Source organism: Oncorhynchus mykiss, chromosome 15, assembly GCF_057628025.1.
Source record: "Oncorhynchus mykiss isolate SJ-2025 chromosome 15, ASM5762802v1, whole genome shotgun sequence".
Taxonomy (NCBI): domain Eukaryota; kingdom Metazoa; phylum Chordata; class Actinopteri; order Salmoniformes; family Salmonidae; genus Oncorhynchus; species Oncorhynchus mykiss.
The window spans coordinates 13,401,995-13,420,000 of record NC_143036.1 but is presented as its reverse complement, the minus strand read 5'-3'; the positions used below and the strand labels follow the sequence as shown (position 1 = coordinate 13,420,000).

At 47.1% G+C, this 18,006-nt stretch overlaps 1 protein-coding gene across 1 annotated transcript in view; it reads right to left on the bottom strand.

The window, feature by feature from the left end:
• Positions 1 to 15,290, bottom strand: part of LOC110515947 (contactin-associated protein-like 2) — a 304,164-nt gene extending 288,874 nt beyond the window's left edge. The window contains exon 1 of the mRNA XM_036943719.2: positions 15,080 to 15,290. Within this exon, the coding sequence (XP_036799614.2) occupies positions 15,080 to 15,242 (163 nt within the window). The 5' untranslated portion in view covers positions 15,243 to 15,290. The remainder of the gene's footprint in view (positions 1 to 15,079) is intronic.
• Positions 15,291 to 18,006: the final 2,716 nt, after the last annotated feature.

The following is an 18,006-nucleotide window of genomic DNA, read 5'->3' as shown; positions in this document are numbered from 1 at the left end:
ACACACACACACACACACACACACACACACACACACACACACACACACACACACACACACACACACACACACACACACACACACACACACCACACACACACACACACACACACACACACACACACACACACACACTCCCCCCAATCACACACACACACACACTCTCTCTCTAGATAAAACAATGAAGACATTTCACCATTTAAGGATCAATGTCATGGTGTGTTCAAAAACCCATTTTAGCCATTACCCAGCTGCTCCAAATGGATGCTGAACAGAAAGATGTGATGATTTCCCTTTTAAAGCACTAAAAGTATTTCTGATGTTAATAATATTATTTTATATACTGTTCAAATGAAAGTCAGCCTCCTTTTGTTAAGGTGAGTGAATGAGGACCCAAAAGCGAATCAACTTAAACAGAGTTCTTTAATGACGAACACACGTGGGCTCAGATGGACAGGTAGATTCCGACAGGACAGGACAAGGTTGCAGCACACACGATGATAGTCTGGTTCAGGCATGAGACACACAAACAAACAAGAATCCGACAAGGACAGGAGCAGAAACAGAGGGAGATATAGGGACCTAATCAGAGGGAAAAAGGGAACAGGTGGGGAACGGGGTGAATGGGTAGTTAGGAGGAGACAGGGAACAGCTGGGGGAAAGAAGGGGAGAAAAGGTAACCTGACACGACCAGCAGAGGGAGACAGGGTGAAGGGAAAGGACAGAGACAAGACAACATGACAGTACCCCCCCACTCACCGAGCGCCTCCTGGCGCACTCGAGGAGGAAACCTGGCGGCAACGGAGGAAATCCTCGATCAGCGCACGGTCCAGCACGTCCCGAGAGGGAACCCAACTCCTCTCCTCAGGACCGTACCCCTCCCAATCAACAAGGTACTGGTGACCACGGCCCCGAGGACGCATGTCCAAAATCCTGCGGACCCTGTAGATGGGTGCGCCCTCGACAAGGATGGGGGGGGGGGGGGGGAAGACGAGCGGGGGCGCGAAGAACGGGCTTAACACAGGAGACATGGAAGACCGGGTGGACGCGACGAAGGTATCGCGGAAGAAGAAGTCGAACTGCGACAGGATTAATGACCCGAGAAATACGGAACGGACCAATGAACCGCGGGGTCAACTTGCGAGAAGCCGTCTTAAGGGGAAGGTTCTGAGTGGAGAGCCAAACTCTCTGACCGCGACAATATCTAGGGCTCTTCGTTCTACGCTTATTAGCAGCTCTCACAGTCTGCGCCCTATAACGGCAAAGTGCAGACCTGACCCTCTTCCAGGTGCGCTCGCAACGTTGGACAAAAGCCTGAGCGGAGGGGACGCTGGACTCGGCGAACTGAGATGAGAACAACGGAGGCTGGTACCCGAGGCTACTCTGAAAAGGAGATAGCCCGGTTGCAGACGAAGGAAGCGAGTTGTGGGCGTATTCTGCCCAGGGGAGCTGTTCTGACCAAGACGCAGGGTTGCGAAAAGAAAGACTGCGTAAGATGCGACCAATAGTCTGATTGGCCCGTTCTGCTTGACCGTTAGACTGGGGGTGAAAGCCGGAAGAGAGACTGACGGAAGCCCCAATCAAACGGCAAAACTCCCTCCAAAATTGAGACGTGAATTGCGGACCTCTGTCCGAAACGACGTCTGACGGAAGGCCATGAATTCTGAAAACATTCTCGATGATGATTTGTGCCGTCTCTTTAGCAGAAGGAAGCTTAGCAAGGGGAATGAAATGAGCCGCCTTAGAGAACCTATCGACAACCGTAAGAATAACAGTCTTCCCCGCTGACGAAGGCAGTCCGGTGACAAAATCTAAGGCGATGTGAGACCACGGTCGAGAGGGAATGGGAAGCGGCCTGAGACGGCCGGCAGGAGGGGAGTTACCGGACTTAGTCTGCGCGCAGACCGAACAAGCAGCCACGAAACGACGCGTGTCATGCTCCCGGGTGGGCCACCAAAAACGCTGGCGAATGGAAGCAAGCGTACCCCGAACGCCAGGGTGGCCGGCTAACTTGGCAGAGTGAGCCCACTGAAGAACGGCCAGACGAGTAGGAACGGGAACGAAAAGAAGGTTCCTAGGACAAGCGCGCGGCGACGGAGTGTGAGTGAGCGCTTGCTTTACCTGCCTCTCAATTCCCCAGACAGTCAATCCGACAACACGCCCCTCAGGGAGAATCCCCTCGGGGTCAGTGGAGGCTACTGAAGAACTGAAGAGACGAGATAAAGCATCAGGCTTGGTGTTCTTAGAGCCCGGACGATAAGAAATCACGAACTCGAAACGAGCGAAAAACAGCGCCCAACGCGCCTGACGCGCATTAAGTCGTTTGGCAGAACGGATGTACTCAAGGTTCCTATGGTCAGTCCAAACGACAAAAGGAACGGTCGCCCCCTCCAACCACTGTCGCCATTCGCCTAGGGCTAACCGGATGGCGAGCAGTTCGCGGTTTCCCACATCATAGTTACGTTCCGACGGGGACAGGCGATGAGAAAAATATGCGCATGGGTGGACCTTGTCGTCAGAGAGGGAGCGCTGAGAAAGAATGGCTCCCACGCCCACCTCTGACGCGTCAACCTCGACAACGAACTGTCTAGAGACGTCAGGTGTAACAAGGATAGGAGCGGATGTAAAACGATTCTTGAGGAGATCAAAAGCTCCCTGGGCGGAAACGGACCACTTAAAGCACGTCTTGACAGAAGTAAGGGCTGTGAGAGGAGCGGCCACCTGACCGAAATTACGGATGAAACGACGATAGAAGTTCGCGAAGCCGAGAAAGCGCTGCAGCTCGACGCGTGACTTAGGGACGGGCCAATCAATGACAGCTTGGACTTTAGCGGGATCCATCTTAATGCCTTCAGCGGAAATAACAGAACCGAGAAATGTGACGGAGGAGGCATGAAAAGTGCACTTTTCAGCCTTCACAAAAAGACAATTCTCTAAAAGGCGCTGGAGGACACGTCGAACGTGCTGAACATGAATCTGGAGTGACGGTGAAAAAATCAGGATATCGTCAAGGTAAACGAAAACAAAGATGTTCAGCATGTCTCTCAGGACATCATTGACTAATGCCTGAAAGACAGCTGGAGCGTTAGCGAGGCCGAAAGGAAGAACCCGGTATTCAAAGTGCCCTAACGGAGTGTTAAACGCCGTCTTCCACTCGTCCCCCTCCCTGATGCGCACGAGATGGTAAGCGTTACGAAGGTCCAACTTAGTGAAAAACCTGGCTCCCTGCAGGATCTCGAAGGCTGAAGACATAAGAGGAAGCGGATAACGATTCTTAACTGTTATGTCATTCAGCCCTCGATAATCTATGCAGGGGCGCAGAGACCCGTCCTTCTTCTTGACAAAAAAAAACCCCGCTCCGGCGGGAGAGGAGGAGGGGACTATGGTACCGGCGTCAAGAGCTACAGACAAATAATCCTCGAGAGCCTTACGTTCGGGAGCCGACAGAGAGTATAGTCTACCCCGGGGGGGAGTGGTTCCCGGAAGGAGATCAATACTACAATCATACGACCGGTGTGGAGGAAGAGAGGTGGCCCTGGACCGACTGAACACCGTGCGCAGATCGTGATATTCCTCCGGCACCCCTGTCAAATCACCAGGCTCCTCCTGTGAAGAAGAGACAGAGGAAACAGGAGGGATAGCAGACATTAAACATTTCACATGACAAGAGACGTTCCAGGAGAGGATAGAATTACTAGACCAATTAATGGAAGGATTATGACAAACTAGCCAGGGATGGCCCAAAACAACAGGTGTAAAAGGTGAACGAAAAATCAAAAAAGAAATGGTTTCGCTATGATTACCAGAAACAGTGAGGGTTAAAGGTAGCGTCTCACGCTGAATCCTGGGGAGAGGACTACCATCCAGGGCGAACAAGGCCGTGGACTCCCTTAACTGTCTGAGAGGAATGTCATGTTCCCGAGCCCAGGTCTCGTCCATAAAACAGCCCTCCGCCCCAGAGTCTATTAAGGCACTGCAGGAAGCTGACGAACCGGTCCAGCGTAGATGGACCGACAAGGTAGTGCAGGATCTTGAAGGAGAGACAGGAGTAGTAGCGCTCACCAGTAGCCCTCCGCTTACTGATGAGCTCTGGCTTTTACTGGACATGAAGTGACAAAATGACCAGCAGAACCGCAATAGAGACAGAGGCGGTTGGTGATTCTCCGTTCCCTCTCCTTAGTCGAGATGCGGATACCTCCCAGCTGCATAGGCTCAGCTCCCGAGCCGGCAGAGGAAGATGGTAGTGATGCGGAGAGGGGGGCAACGGAGAACGCGAGCTCCTTTCCACGAGCTCGGTGACGAAGATCAACCCGTCGCTCAATGCGAATAGCGAGTTCAATCAAGGAATCCACGCTGGAAGGAACCTCCCGGGAGAGAATCTCATCCTTTACCTCTGCGCGGAGACCCTCCAGAAGACGAGCGAGCAAAGCCGGCTCGTTCCAGCCACTGGAGGCAGCAAGAGTGCGAAACTCAATAGAGTAGTCTGTTATGGATCGATTGCCTTGACATAGGGAAGACAGGGCCCTGGAAGCCTCCTCCCCAAAAACAGATCGATCAAAAACCCGTATCATCTCCTCCTTAAAGTCCTGATACTGGTTAGTACACTCAGCCCTTGCCTCCCAGATTGCCGTGCCCCACTCACGAGCCCGTCCAATAAGGAGAGATATGACGTAGGCGACACGAGCAGTGCTCCTGGAGTAAGTGTTGGGCTGGAGAGAAAACACAATATCACACTGGGTGAGGAACGAGCGGCATTCAGTGGGCTCCCCAGAGTAACACGGCGGGTTATTGATTCTGGGCTCCGGGGATTCGAAAGCCCTGGAAGTGGCCGGTGGATCGAGGCGGAGATGGTGAACCTGTTCTGTGAGGTTGGAGACTTGGGTGGCCAGGGTCTCAACGGCATGTCGAGCAGCAGACAATTCCTGCTCGTGTCTGCCTAGCATCGCTCCCTGGATCTCGACGGCTGAGTAGAGAGGATCCGAAGTCGCTGGGTCCATTCTTGGTCGGATTCTTCTGTTAAGGTGAGTGAATGAGGACCCAAAAGCGAATCAACTTAAACAGAGTTCTTTAATGACGAACACACGTGGGCTCAGATGGACAGGTAGATTCCGACAGGACAGGACAAGGTTGCAGCACACACGATGATAGTCTGGTTCAGGCATGAGACACACAAACAAACAAGAATCCGACAAGGACAGGAGCAGAAACAGAGGGAGATATAGGGACCTAATCAGAGGGAAAAAGGGAACAGGTGGGGAACGGGGTGAATGGGTAGTTAGGAGGAGACAGGGAACAGCTGGGGGAAAGAAGGGGAGAAAAGGTAACCTGACACGACCAGCAGAGGGAGACAGGGTGAAGGGAAAGGACAGAGACAAGACAACATGACACCTTTAAAGGAGAACATTGCACAATTACACATAACATCACAAGACAAAGGGTATGCTATATGACTCTATGTGTCGTCCAATTGGATAAGGGATAGAACACCTTCATTTAACCCCAAAAAACATTTGTGTGGCATTTAGTATAAAATGAAAATGAGATTAAGTACATTTAAATATCACATTCTATATAGTGAAGCTACAACAGTCCACACAGGTAAAGGATGAATTTCCCTTCTAGACATTCTATATAGTGAAGCTACAACAGTCCACACAGGTAAAGGATGAATTTCCCTTCTAGACATTCTATATAGTGAAGCTACAACAGTCCACACAGGTAAAGGATGAATTTCCCTTCTAGACATTCTATATAGTGAAGCTACAACAGTTCACACAGGTAAATAATTAATTTCCCTTATAGACTAGAAAGAAAAGAACAGACTGATTGGAATAGATTTGTATTTGTCCATTATTTTCTGACAGCCCCCAACCCCTTAATGTACACACCTTAATGTACACACCTTAATGTACACACCTTAATGTATACACCTTAATGTACACACTTTAATGTATACACCTTAATGTACACACCTTAATGTGCACACCTTAATGTACACACATTAATGTATACACTACAGGCAGTGGGCTGCACAGGGTCAGCCACAAAGCAGACGATACACAATGACTATCATGTCATATAATATTCTTACAAGACAGACAGTATATTAAGTTATATACAATCTTATTACAAGACATACAAAGCTCTCCCTACCATTCGTTCATAGAGTGTCCTTGATAGAATATCAGAGATGCTTCTCAAATCCTTCTTCATCCTTCTCCAACTTTCTCAATTTTTCTCAATCCTCAAACCTTCTCAATCCGGACTCAATTCTTCTCAATCCTCAAACCTTCTCAAGCCTTCTCCATCCTTCTCAAACCTTCTCAATCCGGACTCTATCCTTCTCAAATTCTTCTCAACCTTCTCCATCCTTCTCAATCCTTCTCAATACTTCTCCATCCTTCTCCATCCTTCTCAAACCTTCTCCATACTTCTCAATCCTTCTCAAACCTTCTCAATCCGGACTCTATCCTTCTCAAATTCTTCTCAACCTTCTCCATACTTCTCCATCCTTCTCAATCCTTCTCAATACTTCTCCATCCTTCTCCATCCTTCTCAACCCTTCTCCAGCCTTCTCAACCTTCTCAATCCACCATCCTTCTCATCCTTCTCCATCCTTCTCAATCCTTCTCAACCCTTCTCCATCCTTCTCAACCTTCTCAATCCACCATCCTTCTCATCCTTCTCATCCTTCTCCATCCTTCTCAATCCTTCTCCATCCTTCTCAATCCTTCTCAATCCTTCTCCATCCGGACTCAATCGATAACACACACTTTAGACGCTCTGTAAGGAAATGACTAAACAACAGAGGAAGTCTGCAGGATGATGCATCGCACACACACACACCAACACACACACACACACACACAAGCACACACTAACACACACACACACACTAACACACACACTAACACAAGCACACTAACACACACACACACAAGCACACACTAACACACACACACACACGCACACACTTGTTCCTAGGAATTTGACCCTCATCATCAATAGGCAGGATTATCCAGTTCCATTAAAAGAGAGATACACTGAGTCTGGGAAGGAGGGAGGGGAGAGAACTCAGCAAGGCATGGGTATGTGTGACAGAGAGAGGGGAAGAAAGACTGAGGGTCTGAAAGAGGTAAGCGAGAGACAGAGAGAGTGATGGAGAGACAGAGAGGGGTGAGGGAGAGGTGAGTGGAGACAGAGGTGAAAGAAAGGGTGGCGAGAGAGGTGAAAGAAAGAGGTGTGTGTTTGAGAGAGGGGGGAGTGCGAGAGAGAGAGAGAGAGAGAGAGAGAGAGACAGATAGACAGAGAGAGACAGAGAGAGACAGAGAGGTGTGTGTTTGAGAGAGGGGGGGAGTGCGAGAGAGAGAGAGAGAGAGAGAGAGGGGGGGGGAGTGGGAGAGAGAGAGAGAGAGAGAGGTGAAAAGAGGAAGCAGCCATTCTTGTCTGAGTGATGGTGTACAGGACCTTGAACAAGGGTTAATGGACTATATCTGTTATTAACACACACACCTGCGTGCACACACACACACGCACACACCAAGCCGTCTGTCCTACTGGAAGAAACAACATGGTAAGGGCCACAGTACTCCCACTAAGACAAATGTTGTTATTACTCCCTGCCTTTGCATTCAATTTGTTTCTTAAGCCGCTTGAATACCTAATTTCCCCATTTACAGGGCTAGATGGAGTGAGTTAATCTTCACACTCCTTCCCCTGACTACAGCAGTCCCTTTATCTTCACCCATAGAGCGAGAGGAAATGCAGGACGTCTAGAGGACGTAGAAGGAACCTGGAAGTGTGACAGCTAAGAACGTTGTTTGTGCCGTGTTCGTTCTTTCACATGATACCGTTGGGGAAGCTGTCCAGTTCCCTAGTGCTGAAATCCATGGCGCTTGCGGCATAAGCAAACACGACTAATAGCCCACATTTCATGTGAAGTGTTAGCTGGGCCTATACATGAAGCAGAATAGTTTTTTTTGATTGAAACTAAATAACACCATAATGTACAACTGGGGAAACACAGGGCCTATAGAGACCTAGTTTGTAGAAGCTGGTGTGTGTGTCACGCCCTGATCTGTTTCACCTATCCTTGTGATTGTCTCCAACCCCTCCAGGTTTCACTGATTTTCCCCAGTGTATTTCTCCCTGTGTTTCCTGTCTCTCTGTAACAGTGTATTTATCCCTGTGTTTCCTGTCTCTCTGTACCAGTGTATTTCTCCCTGTGTTTCCTGTCTCTCTGTACCAGTGTATTTCTCCCTGTGTTTCCTGTCTCTCTGTACCAGTGTATTTATCCCTGTGTTTCCTGTCTTTCTATACCAGGGTATTTATCCCTGTGTTTCCTGTCTCTCTGTACCAGTGTATTTATCCCTGTGTTTCCTGTCTCTCTGTACCAGTGTATTTATCCCTGTGTTTCCTGTCTCTCTGTACCAGTGTATTTATCCCTGTGTTTCCTGTCTCTCTGTACCAGTGTATTTATCCCTGTGTTTCCTGTCTCTCTATACCAGTGTATTTATCCCTGTGTTTCCTGTCTCTCTGTACCAGTGTATTTATCCCTGTGTTTCCTGTCTCTCTGTACCAATGTATTTATCCCTGTGTTTCCTGTCTCTATGTACCAGTGTATTTATCCCTGTGTTTCCTGTCTCTCTGTACCAGTGTATTTATCCCTGTGTTTCCTGTCTCTCTGTACCAGTGTATTTATCCCTGTGTTTCCTGTCTCTCTGTGCCAGTGTATTTATCGCTGTGTTTCCTGTCTCTCTGTACCAGTGTATTTATCCCTGTGTTTCCTGTCTCTCTGTACCAGTGTATTTATCCCTGTGTTTCCTGTCTCTCTGTACCAGTGTATTTATCCCTGTGTTTCCTGTCTCTCTGTGCCAGTGTATTTATCCCTGTGTTTCCTGTCTCTCTGTACCAGTGTATTTCTCCCTGTGTTTCCTGTCTCTCTGTGCCAGTATATTTCTCCCTGTGTTTCCTGTCTCTCTGTACCAGTGTATTTATCCCTGTGTTTCCTGTCTCTCTGTGCCAGTGTATTTCTCCCTGTGTTTCCTGTCTCTCTCTGCCAGTGTATTTCTCCCTGTGTTTCCTGTCTCTCTGTGCCAGTGTATTTCTCCCTGTGTTTCCTGTCTCTGTGCCAGTTCATCTTGTATGTTTCCAAGTCAACCAGCGTGTTTTTCCCGTTCTCCTGCTTTTTGCTATTCTCCTTTTTCTAGTCCTCCCGGTTTTGACGCTTGCCTGTTTCTGGACTTTGTACCCGCCTGCCTGACCATTCTGCCTGCCTTGACCATTCTGCCTGCCTGACCATTCTGCCTGCCTGACCATTCTGCCTGCCTGACCATTCCGCCTGCCTGACCATTCTGCCTGCCTGACCATTCTGCCTGCCTGACCATTCTGCCTGCCTGACCATTCTGCCTGCCTGACCATTCTGCCTGCCTGACCATTCTGCCTGCCTTGACCATGAGCCTGTCTGCCACTCTGTACCTCCTGGACTACGATCTGGTTTTGACCTTTTTGCCTGTCCACGACTATTCTCTTGCCTACCCCTTTGGATTAATAAACACTGTAAGACTCCAACCATCTGCCTCCTGTGTCTGCATTTGGGTCTCGCATTGTGTGTGTGTGTGTGTGTGTGTGTGTGTGTGTGTGTGTGTGTGTGTGTGTGTGTGTGTGTGTGTGTGTGTGTGTGTGTGTGTGTGTGTGTGTGTGTGTGTGTATGTGTGTGTGCATGCGTGCGTGTGTTTGTGTGTGTGTGTGTGTATGTGTGTGTGTGCATGCGTGCGTGCGTGCGTGCGTGCATGTTTGTGTGTGTGTGTGTGTGTGTGTGTGTGTGTGTGTGTGTGTGTGTGTGTGTGTGTGTGTGTATGTGTGTGTGTGTGTGTGTGTGTGTGTGTGTGTGTGTGTGTGCGTGTGCATGTGCGTGTGTCCTAAAGTGCACTGTTCCTGCTAAATCTGCAGCACAAAATGGAAGGAAAGTGAGTTCCCTGGTTGTCTCTGTCTCTATTGGCAGGCAGCAGCACTAACAAACAGGGATAAAATGGGTCACATCAGAATGCAGGCTACTCTGATGGCAGATCAACTGCACTACCTACTGACAAGATAGAATGGTGAGTGGTGACTAACTGGTAGACTGGTGAGTGGTGACTCCAACTGGTAGAATGGTGAGGAGTGACTCCAACTGATAGAATGATGAGTGGTGACTCCAACGTATAGAATGATGAGTGGTGACTCCAACTGATAGAATGATGAGTGGTGACTCCAACGTATAGAATGATGAGTGGTGACTCCAACTGATAGAATGATGAGTGGTGACTCCAACGTATAGAATGATGAGTGGTGACTCCAACTGATAGAATGGTGAGGAGTGACTCCAACTGATAGAATGGTGAGGAGTGACTCCAACGTATAGAATGATGAGTGGTGACTCCAACTGATAGAATGGTGAGGAGTGACTCCAACTGGTAGGATGGTGAGGAGTGACTCCAACAAGTAGGATGGTGAGGAGTGACTCCAACTGATAGAATGGTGAGGAGTGACTCCAACGTATAGAATGATGAGTGGTGACTCCAACGTATAGAATGATGAGTGGTGACTCCAACGTATAGAATGATGAGTGCTGACTCCAACTGATAGAATGGTGAGTGGTGACTCCAACGTATAGAATGATGAGTGGTGACTCCAACTGATAGAATGGTGAGGAGTGACTCCAACTGATAGAATGGTGAGGAGTGACTCCAACGTATAGAATGATGAGTGGTGACTCCAACTGATAGAATGGTGAGGAGTGACTCCAACTGGTAGGATGGTGAGGAGTGACTCCAACTGATAGAATGGTGAGGAGTGACTCCAACTGATAGAATGGTGAGGAGTGACTCCAACGTATAGAATGATGAGTGGTGACTCCAACTGATAGAATGGTGAGGAGTGACTCCAACTGGTAGGATGGTGAGGAGTGACTCCAACTGATAGAATGGTGAGGAGTGACTCCAACAAGTAGGATGGTGAGTGGTGACTCCACATCTTTTTCTCTCTTTTAAGAGAAATATAATGTAATAGTTTAATATAATGTAATAGTTTAATATAATGTAATAGTTTAATATAATGTAATAGTTTAATATAATGTAGGTTATGGAATAACATTTTAAGTAATGTATTATTTGTTGATGATTTCAAATAATAGTGAATGATAGGATGTCAGTGGTCACGTCTCTCCCTCGGACTGTCATTCTATAAGCTATTAAACCTTATCCCTCTCTCCTGCATGACAAACGCTCTCTCCATCCCTCCCTCCCTCCATTGTTTGTCCATTCCATCCTTCCCACTGTCTCCTTGAACCATTTCCAGACAATGTGTACTGACTGGTGCTCATTAGGGCTGGGATGATACCAATATTGGGATACATGTTAGTATCATGGCAAGGAAACAAAACACAAAGCTGATGTAACTTCTTTAGGAAAACATCCCTAATGTTGGAAACAAACATTGTTTTTGTCATCCAGAATCACATTTATTTATTTTCCAATCTATAGCACACAATATTTCACATACAGCAGGTTTTTAAAGGCCCCAAGTCTCTGGTCTTTTTCATGTTACATTTTTTTGCCATCCAAAAAATATACCCTCTCCCTCTCTCTGTCTCTCTGTCTCTCTGTCTCTCTCTGTCTCTCTCTCTCTCTCTCCCTCTCTCTGTCTCTCTGTCTCTCTCTCTGTATCTCTGTCTCTCTCTCTCTGTCTCTCTGTCTCTCTCTCTCTGTCTCTCTCTCTGTCTCTCTCTCTCTGTCTCTCTCTCTCTCCCTCTCCCTCTCCCTCTCTCTCTCTCTCTCTCTCTCTCAAAGAGACACACACACACGTGTATGCCGTGGTAGTTGGACATTGTTAAAATAATTATCCTGCATGGGTTGTCACTGTGCATTTACCCAACCAGGGATTGCCTGGTTCCCTTGACAAAGCATAGATTGCATCATCTTGGTATGCATGTCCCTATATGAAACACTGAACAGGGATATCCCAAATTGAATCTCTATTAATGAGTGTTATCATGGAAAAACAACATTTCAACATTACATTCAGATGAATATGGACTTATATTCTACTCTTGTAGTACAAGGGACAGAGACTACTGTAAGGGTTGTATGAAAGCTAGCCCCAGAGTCAGTTTAAGGTTCTATCCTAGTCTTGTATTGTACCAGGGCCAGAGGGTTGTATGAAAGCTAGCCCCATGCAGAGTCTGGCTGGTCGGTGGATCTGATCCTGTTATCTGCTCCAACACCTAATCCCTGGAGAGAATCACGCACGCACGCACACATGCACGCACACACACACACACACACACAGAAACACACACACACACACACACACACACACAGTTTTTCCCTAGAGAGAATCCTGGTAGAATGGAGTTTTTATCAAACACTAGTAATCAGGTAGAGAGGAAAAAGAAGGCAGAAAATAGAAAAGGATAAGGGGGCAGGGAGGGGGATGTGGAGGGGGCAGGGGGGTAGGGAGGGGGCAGGGGAGAGGGCAGGGGGGGTAGGGAGGGGCAGGGGGGGTAGAGAGGGGGCAGGGGGGTAGGGGGTGGGCAGGGGAGGGGAAGGGAGGGGTCAGGGGAGAGGGCAGGGGAGGGTGCAGGCAGGGGAGGGGGCAGGGGAGAGGGCAGGGGAGGGGACAGGGGAGGGGGCAGGGGAGGGGGATGGGTAGGGGGCAGGGGGGTAGGGAGGGGGCAGGGGAGGGGGCAGGGGGGGCAGGGATGGGGCAGGGGAGAGGGCAGGGGGGGTAGGGAGGGGGCAGGGGGGGCAGGGGGGGTAGGGAAGGGGGGCAGAGGAGGGGAGGGGGCAGGGGAGGGGGAGCTAGATTGCGGGAGAGCAGAGCAAAAGAATGGAGAGAGAGCGTGGGAGATAGAGGGAATGGGGATGGAGAGAGAGCGTGGGAGATAGAGGGAATGGGGATGAGAGAGAGAGAAAGGGAAGGGTGGATCAGTGATGAGTGGGAGAGAGATAGAATGAATGAGAGAGAAGAGGAAGTGAGAAAGAAGTTTCACAGAGAGAAAGAGAAAGGGACAGAGTCATTTCCAGTGAGTGAGTGAGTGAGTGAGTGAGTGAGTGAGTGAGTGAGTGAGTGAGTGAGTGAGTGAGTGAGTGATGAGTGAGTGAGTGAGAAAAAGAAAGAGAGAGATTGGGAAGAATTAACAAAAAACTGAGCAAACTACAATGCTATTTGGCCCTAAACAGAGAGTACACAGTGGCAGAATACCTGACCACTGTGACTGACCCAAAATTATGGAAAGATTTGACTATGTACAGACTCAGTGAGCATAGCCTGGCTATTGAGAAAGGCCACTGTAGCCAGGTTTGTCTCTGAAGAGAAGACAGGCTATGTGCACACTGCCCACAAAATGAGGTGGAAACTGAGATGCACTTCCTAACCTCCTACCAAATATATGACCATATTAGAGATATATATTTCTCTCAGATTACACAGATCCACAAAGAATTACAAAACAAACCCAAACTTGATAAACTCCCATATCTACTGGGTGAAATACAACAGTGCCATCACTGCATCAAGATTTGTGACCTGTTTCCACAAACACCATTGTAAATACAACCCATATTTATGTTTATTTATTTTCCCTTTTGTACTTTAACTATTTGCACATTATTACAACACTGTATATAGACATAATATGATATTTGAAATGTCTCTATTATTTTGGAACTTCTGTGAGTGTAATGTTTACTGTTCATTTTTATTGTTTATTTCGCTTTTGTATATTATCTACTTCACTTGCTTTGGCAATGTTAACATATGTTTCCCATGCCAATAAAGCCCCTTGAATTGAATTGAATAGAGAGAGAGAGAGAGAGAGAGGGGTGGTAGAGAGAGAGAGAGATAGAGAGGGGGGGGTAGAGAGAGAGAGAGAGAGAGAGAGATAGAGAGAGAAAGAGAGAGAGAGAGAGGGGTGGTAGAGAGAGAGAGAGAGAGAGAGAGAGGGGGGGGGTAGAGAGAGAGAGAGAGAGAGAGAGAGAGAGAGAGAGAGAGGGGGGGGGGTAGAGAGAGAGAGAGAGAGAGAGAGAGAGAGAGAGAGAGAGACAGAGACAGAGAGAGAGAGAGAGAGAGAGAGAGAGAGAGGGGGGGGTAGAGAGAGAGATTGAGCGAGAGAGAGAGAGAGATGGCAGTGCAATGAATTAACAGCTAACAGTCTGGTTTCCCCTCTCCTGGTTTCCCTGTTTCTGAGTATGATTAATCTACCGACCACACACATGCACAAACACACAGCTGCATAGATGCAGTAATAATGAGATATTATAAATAAAACCCAGGAGGGCAGTTAACTGTAACAGCTTGCAACATTAATATTTAATATGCTTACAGTAGTGATCAGATGTGGTAGTGTCCTGATCCATAGGGTTGACTAAAACCTCTACGGTTCTATAACATGGTTACTACTCCTGGACAGAGATATACATGGTTGTGCTTTGGTCCTGTGGATCATATAGAATCGGGTATGTTACTTAGAGTAGAGCGGCTGGAACCAACCGATATAACTCTAAACAAGCTACAGAGACATACACTATATCTCCAAAATAGTCTAATCGGTCTGCAATGATAAAGACATAGCTTTATTTAGATAGGTTACACCGCATGCACGTTGACAACATCAACAACAACAACAAATAAAGTGGCAACCAATCAAAGCATGAAGTTCCACCACCACTAGCATGTTTTTCTCATAGGCTACCTTTTCCGGGTAGGCGAGTATCCCTTAAAACGGAGCCTTGACAACAACATCAGACCCGTTATAATAACATATAAGACCATGTACCTTCGGGGAATAAGAGGGAAATTGTATGAAGCGTCCTAGCTGCTGCGTCGCATAAATATATGTACCCACTAAACACGCACGACAAAATACAGTCGGTTGGCAATGAACCCATCTACAAAATAGCCAAAATAGTCATAATGGCACGAAACATTTCCGTGCGTCAGCGGTCGGTTCTCATGCCCTGTCTTCCACAGTTCCCTGCCCCGAGATGCCCCCGCGAGCCACCACCAGCTCAAATGACGATGAAACAAACCGGTAACTTACGTGCTGAAGGGAGAGCACCGTGCAAGCTGCTGAAACTGTTAAATATCCACAGCATTGACGTTAACGGGAGTGTTAAAACCAGCCCGGGACTTCGCCGGTGCATCTTAGCGTTGATAAAAGACTGAAAACGGAATAAATGAAAGTGTCGGAGAAATATATCCATTCAGTGCGAGACACGGCTTTCCTGCCGCTCGAGAGCTACAGACTGGCGATGAGAAGACTATACGCGCGAATATCTCTATCTCTAATTCCCACCCCCCCCTCCCCCTCTCCCCCCCCTCACTCTCTCCCTCTCCCCCCTCTATTCCTCTCTCTCCCTCCCTCCCTCTCACTCTCTCCCCCTCTCTCCCTCTCTCTCACTCTCTCTCTTTCTCTCTCTCCCCCCCTCACTCTCTCCCTCTCCCCCCTCTATTCCTCTCTCTCCCTCCCTCCCTCCCCCTCTCTCTCTCCCTCTCTCCCTCCCTCCCTCTCACTCTCTCCCCTCTCTCCCTCCCTCTCTCTCACTCTCCCTCTTTCTCTCTCTCTCTCCCTCCCTCCCTCCCTCTCTCTCCCTCCCTCCTCCTCTCTCTCTCCCCTTCTCCCTGCCTCCCCCTCTCTCGCTCTCTCCTCCTCTCTCCCTCTCTCTCACTCTCTCTTTCTCTCTCTCTCTGACTGTTTCTCTCTCTCTCTCTCTCTCTCTCTCTCTCTCTCTCTCTCTGTGTCTCTCTATCTCTCACACTCACTCAATATTATAGACTACCAACAAACCATAGCTATTTGTGCCCACGGTTCCCAACTTTAACGACGTCACCAACAGCAGCACTCGGTGATAGTAAGAGACGGTTCATTACAACATCAATGCATTTTTATGGTAGGCAGTACTCAGTGCAGTGTGGACTAGTGAGAGGTCGCTAACCAGTGCTGAATGCTGCTGAAGTTGCTCTCAATTCATTTCAATTCAAAGGGCTTTATTGGGCTGGGAAACATATGTTTACATTGCCAAAGCAAGTGATATAGATAATAAACAAAAGTGAAATGAACAATAAAAAATGAACAGTAAACATTACATTATGTCTATATACCGTGTTGTAACGATGTGCAGATAGTTAAACTACAAAAGGGAAAATAAATAAATATGGGTTGTATTGACAGTGGTGTTTGTTCTTCACAGTTTGCCCTTTTCTTGTGGCAACAGGTCACAAATCTTATTGCTGTGATGGCACACTGTGGTATTTCACCCAATAGATATGGGAGTTTATCAAAATTTGATTTGTTTTCAAATTCTCTCTCTCTCTCTAACACTCTTTCACCTTCCACCTCTTTCTGCAGACCATATACCGCAGGTATGACAAAACAGTTATTTTTACTGCTCTAATTACGTTGGTAACCAGTTTATAATAGCAATAAGGGTTAAGGGCTGTGTCCAGGCATTGCACATTGCGTCGTGCATAAGAACAGCCCTTAGCCGTGGTATATTGGCCATATTATTGCTTAATTGTAGCCTACACATGGCAGATAAGCTAGCCCTGTGGTTCTCAAACTTTGGGGCGGGTGAGGGGTCAACAGGGGATAACTTTTTAAAGGAATTCAGTCCAACTTACTCTTGAAAGTTGTAATTGTAAAACGCATAAAGTACAATTAGTAAATTGGGTAGTGCATCATTCGTTTTGCTGTTGTCATGTCAGTCATTGAAGACCTTAGAGAGCTATTTATAACAGATCAACTAGCCCGTGTCAGCTAATGTTTTTAGCTAGGTCTTTTAGCCCATAGATTTTGTTGTAATGTTTGAGTCACTCAAATTATCTTCAAAACTGCAACGTGTTCACAGGACCCCAAGACAAAATGTGTAGAATAGCAGGAAATGAGCTTTAAAAATGCCAAAATAGTCTCCATCTCATAGCAAAATGTATAGAATAGCAGGAAATAAGCTTTAAACCTGCAACATTTTCCCCAATGCTGGTAGGGGGCGTCTGAGTGGAAATGTGTTGGAACTCCTAGGCTGGGCTACTACACACATTTAAAACGGGGGACATGTGTGGATGGGCTTGATGGTGCTTAGATGAATGATGATATAAGAAGGGCCTTTTGATTCTAGATGTAGAGAATGGACAGCACTCCAAAATATATTTTGTGCAGCAGTCAAAAAGTGTGGGATAGAGAAAAGGTAGGCTGATCACTTAGTCGCATGTGAATTCAAACGACATGACCTGGTATGGAGATATGAAAGTAAACTCAGTAGCCTATCAACACTGAACGATATTTTTGACATTTTTTTATTCGTTCAAGCTGCTGTGAAGAACCTACAGTGGCAAGAAAAACTATGTGAACACTTGGCAAATAGCTGGATTTCTGCAGAAATTGGTCATACAATTTGATCTGATCTTCATCTAAGTCACAGCAACAGACAAACACGGTCTGCTTAAACTAATAACACACAAACAATTATACATGTTCATGTCTTTATTGAAAGCACTGTGTAAACATTCACAGTGCAGGGTGGCAAAAGTATAACTGGTTGACCCTTTAGGTCTTCTGAGATCTATTTTGTTCGAGGCATGGTTCACATCAGGCAATGCTTCTTGTGAATAGCAAACTCAGTGTTTTTTTATAGGGCAAAGGCAGCTCTAACCAACATCTCCAATCTCGTCTCATTGATTGGACTCCAGGTTAGCTCCTGACTCCTGACTCCAATTAGCTTTTGGAGAAGTCATTAGCCTAGGGGTTCACATACTTTTTCCAACCTACACTGTGAATGTTTAAATTATGTATTCAATACAGACAAGAAAAATACAATCATTTGTGTGTTATTAGTTTAAGCACACTATGTTTGTCTATTGCTGTGACTTAAATGAAGATTGACTAAATTTGATGACAAATGTATGCAGCAATCCAGGTACTTCCAAAGGGTTCACATACAGTACAGTGTCTTGTCACTGTAGCTGTAGGCC